This window comes from Alligator sinensis, unplaced genomic scaffold, assembly GCF_000455745.1.
Source record: "Alligator sinensis unplaced genomic scaffold, ASM45574v1 scaffold109_1, whole genome shotgun sequence".
Taxonomy (NCBI): Eukaryota; Metazoa; Chordata; order Crocodylia; family Alligatoridae; genus Alligator; species Alligator sinensis.
In genome coordinates, this window is record NW_005841852.1 from 1,033,718 (window position 1) to 1,043,981 (window position 10,264).

General features: G+C 49.8%; 1 protein-coding gene across 6 annotated transcripts in view; it reads right to left on the reverse strand.

Moving 5' to 3' along the window:
• The window catches only part of NDST2 (N-deacetylase and N-sulfotransferase 2), a 258,226-nt gene that overhangs the window by 1,497 nt on the left and 246,465 nt on the right, over positions 1-10,264 (reverse strand). For 4 of the 6 annotated variants that reach the window (XM_025212662.1, XM_025212657.1, XM_025212654.1 and 1 more), the window contains 7 exons: positions 10,075-10,257; positions 9,179-9,275; positions 7,933-8,056; positions 6,107-6,281; positions 5,696-5,866; positions 1,043-1,152; positions 1-66 (listed from right to left, as the gene is read on the reverse strand). The exon at positions 1-66 ends at the window's left edge or, in 1 of these variants, runs on beyond it. In XM_025212662.1, coding sequence (XP_025068447.1) covers positions 1-66; positions 1,043-1,152; positions 5,696-5,866; positions 6,107-6,281; positions 7,933-8,056; positions 9,179-9,275; positions 10,075-10,257 — 926 coding nt within the window. Of the gene's footprint in view, positions 67-1,042; positions 1,270-5,695; positions 5,867-6,106; positions 6,282-7,932; positions 8,057-9,178; positions 9,276-10,074; positions 10,258-10,264 lie in introns of those variants that run through there. The other 2 variants (XM_025212665.1, XM_006016271.3) reach the window with 2 other exon arrangements.

Sequence of the window (10,264 nt, forward strand, 5' to 3'; positions counted from 1 at the left end):
TTTCCCAGGCATCTTGTCTTCCCTCCCTCCAGTACCTGGCACCAAAAGCCTTTTGCCTCATCAAACCTGAAAAAGACACATGTTAAAAATCAAAGAGTCCGTGAACTTCTTCCTTTCCCTTAGCCGAGTCTCTGTTCAGGATTTTTAAATGCTGATGTTTCACTCTATGCTGTTTGCTTCTTTTGAGCACTTTTTTTCAGTGTTGACAATGAAGGAAAAAAAAAAAGGTTAACTAGCTGTACATGCTGTGGGCCCAAGTAAATGCTACAGCATTTGTGCAAAATGCTGCAACAGTGGGTTGGTTTTCAAAACTATTTTCCTTCTGCCATTACACCCAAACAAACACTTGCGTGGTTTGCTGGCTATGCAAGTTCTGTAGGAGCTAGTGTAAAAAATATATATATATATATATATCCTGGTCTGTATTAGAGTTAGACTAACATCCTATTGTGCTTAAAACCTCAGCCTCGTGGTTTTAAACCAGCACAGGGAAAAATATCCTGTCCCCCAGCAGCTACTGTGATAACAAGGTCCTGAATGAGGAATTACTGTACTGGGAACCTCACTACCCAGCAACAGGGCTTGGAGAGGTTGACTTAGGGAGGGAGGCCTCTAGGGCAGCATGAGGGGCACCTGTATGTACTCCAGCACGCATCCTATGTTCTATTCTGGCCCACAGACACACAGAGAGTCTAAAACTGGGGTGGCACAGCTTCTAAGAGTGAGACCTCTCTCCCCAGTACCCACTCAGCCCATTCCTAGCTCTTGAGAAGTGAGGTAACCAGAAGGGCCCAGACTGGCCACAGTTTCCATCTGGTTTTGGAGTCAAGGCTCTGTCAGGGTGCCTGCAACTGAGGAGCCTGGGGAGGCTGCCTTAGAACTGTTACACCCTTAGCTGTTGGTGTAAACTGCAACCCTCTGGAGAACCTTCAGACAGCTGGTTATAGCCGTTCTCCCCTGAAGGACAGTCATGGTCAAGCTCCCATGCAGTGCCTGGCCCATAGCTATTAGCAATGTCATGTGCATACTGAAGCATCCTTACTTGAGAGCCTGGGTGTAGTTGAAGAGTGGTGTCACCCCCAAGAACTTCTGGATGCTGTCCATGATGGAGGCAGGGTTGTGCCGGAGCTCCTGGCCATCCACAATCAGAATCTGAAAGGAGACCCTCCATGAGCTTCCTGGGTGAGTCTGTCAGTTTCTGTCATGCACCCAGAGAAGGAGCGTCTCTGGGGTTGGGCTTTCGTGAAGGAGCGCTGTGCAATCAGATGCCTAGAACAATTGCAGACCTTGGCTCAAGAGCCTGTTGCTTCCTCTTTTTTTTTTTTTTTTTAAAACATGCTGCTCTCCACAGTGTTACAATTCCTTTTCCTCCTTTGAGCATGGCCAACAAACACTGGCTTTTTGTCACAAGAAGCACTATTTCATTGGAAATTGCTCACAAGGAATAACTTGGGGGTGAGCTCTGGGGAGCTGAGGCCTAGGGTCATGTAGGAGATGCTAAAACAGGGGTGGGCAAAATCTGGCCTACAAACCATTCTACCTGGCCCGCAGGGCCCCTAAAAATTTAGAAAGTTAACATTTATGTTCCTGGCTGCTTGTCAAACTCTACAGGAGCCAGGAGCAGTAGGACCCAGGGGAAGCCAGTGGCAGAGCCCTGTAGTCCAGCAGCAAGGCCCGCCTGACCCCCCCGCCAACCAGAAGCCCTGTGCCTACCAGAGGCTTCTGGCCTGGGCCCCTGTTCCCGCCTCCCTGTGCCAGAGGAAAATTCAGATAAGAAGCCCTGGGGGAAATGGCAGCTACAGGTGAGGGTGAGTGGCAGCGAGCGGGAGTGCAGGGCCCGCGCTGGTACCCCAGGGCCAGGAGCAGGGGGGGGAGGTGCAGGGAGGGCGGGACAGAGTGTGGGTTCATAGGATGAGTCCCACATGCACACCCCACCATACGCATGTATCCCTCACACTGCCATACTTGCAGAGTGCCACACCCACACCCCCTCACATACCTCAGCCACCCTTTCCCCCACAAACCCCATACCCACCCACACCTCACATATCCACACGCACATGCTCCCTCACCCCTACCTACACCACCCATGCTCTCCCCCCATAATATACAAGAGTAAGACTTCATTTAAGCTATTGTGCAGTCACCTCTGTGTACACTACACAAACGCATGTAAATCAGGACAAAAATATTTTTTGAAATCAAATTAATGAATGTTTTAGATGTTTGCTTTTTAGACTATAAATTTGGGTTTTTTTTTTCTGGTTCTGAGATGGCAAAAGCCCTTGTTGAAAGAAGTACTTCCAGGGGCAAGGGGAGGGACTTTTGGTGGCAAAGGTCAGAGGTTAGGGGATGAGACTTCCAGTCATAAGATAGGAACCAAGGTGTAGGGCACCTGTCAAGGGATGGGGCTACCCATGTGGTGCTCAACAGCTTGCCAAAACTCGGTAAGCGGCCCTCCGCCCAAAATAATTGCCTGCCCTTATGTTAGAAGCTGCTGGCCACAGATGGTACACCAGGCATACTGGAGTGAGGCAGTTCATCTCTTCAGCTGAGCTTAGCAGCTCCTTCTCTCAACCTCAGAATGGAAAGGCTCCTTTTCTTGTCCTGGTCTCAGACTGGCATATTGGAGAGGAAGTGAGGAAGCAGTGTTTAGAGGGGGTGGGGGATGACATGGCCTCTCTGTGGCAGATTTCCAGACATCAACCAATATAAATACCATTGAACAATTTGTAGAGTCCTTTCCTATGCAATTAGTTTGCTAAAACAAAGCTCAGTAAGAAAGAGTGACAGGGAAATATCCCTTTTTTGTATAAAGTCACTGCATCATTACAGTATTTTTGGTGCCTTTTGCAATGCAGAATTCTTCCTCCTAAAAACTGGTTTTCTTAAATGAATGCTGCTGACAAGCTCTTATAACCCCTTTTCCATCACCCCCACAAAACCCTCTTACTGCCAAACCCATGCGAGCTGACTGCCTGGGAGTATAGGTTGAAACCAGAATGTTGTTTTCATTCAGTCTGGTTAAACCACTCCATTAACAATGAGGAGGCAAGCTGAAGCATACATCTATTGACAGTTCTCCTGTTCCTTCCCATAATTCCTCTTGTGCACCCAGAAGAACAGCCAGGCTTGCTCATGGTTCACTGAGTTATGCAAAAGCAGCATAGGATGCACCTCCAGACATCTTAGTGACAAACCTAAGTGAAGTTTCAGGCAGGCTGCAGTGGCTTGAGCAAAAAGAGAAGGGTCAGAGGGGACTTGGTAGCAGCTTACCACTACATCAGGGGAGTACATAAAGGGCTCAGTGAACAACTGTTCACCAGGACACCAGAGGGGAAAATTAGGAGCAATGGTCACAAACTCCTGGAAGACTGTTTCAGGCTCAACATTAGGAAAAACTACTTCAAAACTAGGGTGGGTGTCCAGACTGTGGAATAAGCTCCCTCCAGTGGTACAAACGCCTACCCTGGAAATCTTCAAGAGGAGACTGGACAGTCATCTTGCTATGTCACCTGACCCCAGGTAGGCTCTATAGTGTGACTGTTCAAAGCTGGGTTAGGCCAACCTGGATGCTGATCTTACTATGCAACTCTGCAGTGAAGTCATGCCCCCAGAGTCTTATTCTAACCAGCCTTAGTCTTTGCCCTGCGCATCAGCTAAAGAAGCCTGGCCAGCGAACTTTGCCACGATCAGGAGAGCTCCCTAGTTCCACCTTTTCAGAGCACTTTAAGTTTTTGTGATGAGCTCAGCTGAAAAGTTTTCAGTGTAATTAACAGCTGTTTCTGATTCATCCTTCCTGCCATTATTTTAAAGTCTTGTCACTGGATAATACTAAGGGGATAGTGCTCTCTCTCTCTCTCTCCCTCCTGTGTCATTGGTACTAAATGGCCAGCTATTAAATGAGACAGATGCATGCTCAGCCATGTGATGACATACTTCAGATTGATGTGGATCCCTGCTGACGCCCCCAGTTCTGAACACAGAAGCAAGTGCAGTCTGGTTTCCTGTAGCTGCTGCTGCCACTTTTAAGTTAGGGGGGGGGAGGGCATAGTTAATCTATAATTTCTACCAGGGTTCCCAATCATACATGCAGGTTGTGGAGGAAGGGATGCAACCTGCTGACCTCTAGCTGCACCACATGCTGCCTGGGCAGAGCTGACATCAGCTGCTCTTGCTCTCTGTGGCTGCACCACGATTGGTTTGCTCTTGTCAGAGTTGCATTCTGCTGCCCACATAGGACAGGAGGCACTTGTTCTGCTCTAACAGCCACCACCAACACAGATCTCTGTTTTGCTGCACTCTCTCCTCCTGTTCTATGGCATGGCTGTGTGCAAGAGATAACAGATCCACCAGCTAGAGTCAGTTATTGCTTCTGCAGAGAACAAGGGCCAAAGGTGCCTGACGGGAGGCTGTGGGTGTGTGAGCTCCCCAAGAACAATTCTGTCAACAGAGGCTGAGTCCTGGGCAATCAACATTTATGGTGAGCAGAAAACTGAGGTTGCTAAGATAGTCTCTGACTCGAGCACACAGGATAGTTAAACCTCTTGTTCTAATGAAGGTGGCTTCATGGACTGAAATGATCTGCATTTTATGTTAATTATCTTCAGGAAACTGATAAACAGAACGCTTGCATGCTAGGTAGGCCAGGGACAACAGACTCGTCTGCAATAAAATGCACCCTGAGCAGAGTTACTTGAAGCTAGGAGCAACTATGACAAGCAGCAGATCCCAAGGCCTCCCTTTAGAGCCCTGCAAAGCATGGCAGGCAGCTGCATGACCCCTGAGTCCCGGGGATGCACACTGCATTGCTACTGCTGAACATGAGTCCTTTGTGTGTCTCCACACAGTGCAGTACTGCAGGGGTGCTCATAGCCACCTACACCAGGAGTGTCAAGCATGACCCATGGAGCCCTGGTGCTGCCCCTTTTGCAATGCCAGACCGCCCCCCACCCCATGCAATGTCCAAGGCATGGGCCACCTGTGGCACTTGCTGTAGTCAGTTCCAGGCTGCACTGCCCACACTGCTTGCTGCCTATGTCTCCGGATGTTGCAGGAGGCGCAGCCCAGGACCCGAACCCAATGAGTGGCGTGGGTGGCACAGTCCAGGACTGGTCCAGCAGGGCAGCCTGGCAGGGCCAGGTCTCAGACTGTACTGCTTGCCAGGGACAGTCCTGGGCTTCAGTGCTTACTGAAGCTGGTGCCCTGGACCAGCTTGGGCAGTTGCTGCTTGCAATGGATCAGGCATGCAGGCAGAGGCATGGGGAGTAGATCCATGGGCCTGATCTGACCTGTGGACCGGCCCTGCACCATTCATCTGGCCTGTGGAACTTGTCACCCTGCTCTAGACACTGACGCTGACTCTACTGCCTGCAGATGCTGGATCCCAGCTGAAATTCTGAAATGTGTGGGGACAGGATATGCCGAAGTGTCCAAGCTCAACCCTTATCGAGTCACACGGGAGGGCAGGAAGCAGCGGAATAAGCTATGAGGTGAAGTGAAAGCAGGATGAGAGGGACTACATAGCCCTTGGCTCTGCGGTCACCGTGCTGGGCTCCAAGAAGCCAGGCCACTCTCTTGCCCTCCTCCCCCTCTGGCACAAGGGCCTTCTGTCACTCCTGAGAGTGGCTGGTTTCCATGCAACACTGTTCACTGACCCCAACCACCCTTTTGCTACAGGTGGTAGCACTCATACCTGCCCTGGGGGATAGTATGTCAGCCAGCGCTCTAGGTGTGTTGAGTACCATCCAGGGAGCAGGCATCGGCCCTGCAGATTACGCAGCTCCTGAAGGGCCTGGGCTTTCGCAGAGATCACTTGGTAGAAGGTGTAGTTGAGTGCCACAGGGTCATTGTGAGCGCGCTGGTGCTGGGGAACACATGCACATGGTTAGTAGACAGGGACACAGGATTCTGCCTCTCCCTGAACAAACACATCACTATACACCCAACTGGCTCCTAGCACAGACACACAAAGTCCCTGGTAAACATCAAACTCTCTGCTGTCCAAAATTAAGATCAATTTGGCCCTCCCTCCTTGCAGAAATCAGTGTACCCCCTCTCCCCCACTAGAACACATGTGCAGCCCAGCCCAGCAGAGGGGAGGTACCTGGTACCAGGAGTAGGCTCGGTCGGCAGGGTTGATCAGGACAGAGATGATTTTGGCTCGTGGGAGCAGGGCTGCGCCACGCTTTGGTACCACCTCTGTGTCAAAGTAGTTGGCACTTTTCTCAAACATGAAGTCTGTGCTGGCATTGGAGGGGATGGGAAAGAATTCCATGTACCTGCCAAACAAAGCATACGAGGAGAATGAGATGGAATGGGGTGAGGGGGAGGATGACCCAGCAGGAAACAAGTATGTGGCCCATTCGCCGCCTCAGGGCTCCACACTGTACCTGGCACTCACAACACCAGCACCAGCCACACAGGAGCTTGGTGTGAACAGGCACATGGAGTCAGAGAGGGGCTGACTTGGAATGGGGGTACTGCCAACAGCATCTGGGTCCTGACATCAGGTGGGGAACATAAAGGGCTAAGACAGCATTTTCTTATTTGTGGGGCACACCCTCTTGGGTGGTGGATAGGAGTAGCTGGAGGTTCCAAGTAAGACACTTGCTCCTGGAGTTTCAAAGAAAACCCTGTAAGTGAAAGATACTCCAAGAGTTTCACACTCACCTGGGACTTAAGAAAATCAGATTCAAATTCCTGTACTGCTGTGGACTTCCTGTCTGATCCTGAGTAAGTCACTTAACCTCTGTGCAGTGGGGATAATAGTAGGGGCCCACCTCACAGGAAAGCAACTACAACAAAGGTTGTGAGGTTCTCAGACCTTAAAGGCCTATCTGTACACAAACCCCCTGAACTTGAGCACAGCAATGCTTTTTAACAAGCTGCCTGGCTCATGCGGGGGTGGGGGGGGGGCATGACATAAGCTAAAAAACCCAAGTGAGGACAACTTGGTAGGTGCTAACATAACCCCTCTGCAGCCTGGAGGCAGGCCAGCCTCACTCAAGTGCTGCTAGTCATAGTCCTCCAGTACCTTCACACAATTGCCCTTTGCCCTTGGCAGTATGGCTGTGAGCTGATTCTCCTAGTGGGCCACTAGGGCGTCCCAAAATTTCCTAGGTGCCCAAAAAGGTAAGGCAAATGCTTCCAAAATTCACCAGGGAAGATTTCATGGAGCAGCTTGGCTTAGTGTAGCCCAAGGAGCCATGAGAGATGTCCACAGCAGTTACAGTCACACATGAATTAATGCTGTTTGGACACAATGGCGCTGGTTTCTTTTTCTTTCTACAATAAAGACAGACCTGCAGAGGGAGGTCTGCATTGGAAAGGTGCTAGTTTAATGATACTGCTACAGTGTCAGTGGTATAAACCCCACATAGAGACACTTACTGTTACACCAGCGATGGTCCTTATGCTCACATGGACACACAGACACCCTGGCCACGTGCAAGTGATGCAATGGCATCTACCTGAGTTGGTAAAGTGCCTACACAAGAGCACCCAGGTGTCAGGTGCCCCATACACACCTAACTATTCTGTAGCTTATCAAAGCACATAATGGAAGTGTCCCATATTATGGAGATCTCTCCAATGTGCCCTGAGTGAGCAGATCACCTAACACCACATGGCAGGGCTGGAGGGACAGGAGCAGTTCCATTTTCCCGAAGGAAAGGGTGCCAAACTTTAAAAATTTAGGCGAAGTTGAGCTATGGGCAGATGTGATTACAGACTACACTGCCAGGACCCAGTGCCTTGATGGGGTGGGGGCTGGAGAAAAATGGAGAGAAGTTTCCTGTGAGGATGTGAGTGGAGCACCTTGAGATGAACCCCAATGGGCAGAAATGGGAGAGCAAAAGGCTGAGGTGGATGGAGCAGAGAATAACTGGGAAGGGGACATGACTGCAGGAGTACAGTAGCTCATACACTGACCAGTCAATTCCTTTGTGATAGTTGGGTCCATTGAAAAACTGGATCTCTTCAAAGGTGGATGGACTGGGAAAATTACTGGTGACAGCAGGGTGCATGGTCAAGAAGAAGTGCACAGCTGTGGTGCCTGCAAGAAGAAGTGATGGTTAATGGACGCTGCATTGTTCTGAGGACTAGGAAATATGGGTATTTCTACACAGCAAAAAGCCCCCACGTAGCTGTGTGCTGGATGGAGCTTGGAGTCCCAGAGTTAGATACTGTAATTCATGTTAAAATAGCTCTGGAGACGGTCACTCAGCATTATCTCAAGCATGCAGCTTTAGTCAACAGGGGAGCCTGGGGAAGAACTCAGGCTGCCAATCAGAGTTAAACCCATGGCACCGTGTCTCCACAGCTATTGAACCTGATTCTAGTTAGCCTGTGTTTTTTCGCAGCCCAAACATCACCTTAGGGTGGGCAGAAGCATTGTCAATGCTGGCACAGGGGCAGGAGTCCAGACTGCTGTGGGCGTGGGTGAGAGTTGGTGTCAGTCGCTAGCTCTCTGTGGCCTGGCCTAGCTGGGTTAAGGATGGCCCTGGTCAGCACTGAAAGGTGAACTGCTCCAGCATGTGGGGGACACACTGCCAAGGCTGCAGGCAGATCAGAAGAGCTTCACAATGGTACGTGGGTAGAAGGCAACAGCTTGGCTGCAAGAACTGCTTCCTGTGGGGTGGAGACCCCTGTTCTATCCAACTGACTGGCATCTGTTGTTTAAGTGCCCTGCACAGACAGGTCAGGGCTCTTGAACTGTTCTCACTGAAGAGGCTTTGTCAGTGGGTAGAACTGGCTCCTTGGCTCAAGAACTACATGCCAGGTCACTGCCCACACATGCAATGACCAGGAGAGTGCCAGTGATATTGATGGCCTCATCAGAGCCCAGATGGGCACAAGAAAGGCACCAAGTGGGCACCCAGTATTACCTCTTCTAAGCTCTTCTGAGTATAGACATAGGTAGCACTCGTAGCCCTATCAAACGACACTGATACAAGCTCTTACAATACAAATATTACCTCTGACTGATTCTACAGGAGTACTACTGTAGCAAAACTATTCCATCTTGAACCCTATTTAATTCATGGTCAAAATTGGAACAGTTCAACTCACTTCTAACTTATAAGGTATGTATATCCGTAGAAGCTGTACTGGCCCAGGTCTCAGCTCTAGGCCAGGTACTGCCTGGGACTGATCTTTAATGGATTATTCAAATTACCAGTTTTTTGAGGTCCAACGATGAGGAACTTGGGGAGCCGATCACATGTTTTCTCTTTGGACCAGATGTCCTTGTGCCTCTTATCATCACAGGGATTCTGCAGGATAGTGAGCAAAATTTGGTGTTACCAATGGAGCTGATGCCAAAAGGAGCAGTGGATATAGAGGGCCTTCAAGGGACTCTTATGTAATACATGGGGAATATTCCATAGTCACATCACTACTTCACTCAGCACCAAGAAGACATGAATAAAGATGCTGGAAAACACTTTCAAAAGCTCCTACATGAGTTAGGAGTCTGAGCTCCTTTTGCAACCTTTACTGGTGCCCTTGCCCTATACAACCAAGCCTACACAACCTAGTACCATCGCTGCTGGGCTGAGAAGCATTTCCTTCTACACCATGATGTTAAAACACAGCAGCTGTGAAGTCCTGGCAGACAGACAACTCTATCACCTTCAGCTAATTTTATCTGCTCATTAACATGCACAGAACTGCTGTGCTGGGATGAAATGGAATAAGCATGTTTTTATTTAACCAACATGAATTCTGTGGTGTGAAATTACTTCCAGATTAATCACACTAATATGTCTGCAAGCTTTTCCAGCATCAGTCCTGCCCCATGTGCTTACCTTTCACGCTAGCTTGCTGTAACTACACTGGGACCCTCAGCTACCCCTGTGGCTGCAGAATGTGCCAGGCCAATAACTTCTAACAGCTTCCTTTGTCCCTTCAGCTTACGCCAGGAACAGAGCCCACTGCAGCCTTGCCCCCCTCCCCTCTCACTCCACGGCTGTGTGTGCTGGAGTAGTATCACTATGAAAATCTCTCTTTCCCCATGTGCTGCCCTAACTTAGTGTAGGACATGCTTCCTAAAAAGATCCCAACCTGCCTCACCTGCCACAGTGGGTTCTTTTCCTGGGGAAAGATCTCAAAGTACTTCTTGGCCAGCTGGATTGGGGGCAGAGTCTGCAAGCGAAGGTTGGTCCAGCACTGTACAAATTTGACCAGGCTCTCAAAGGTGTACAGCCCCAGCCGGTCATTCCCATAGTTGGACAGGTGGGTCATGAAGATGCTGATCTGCAGG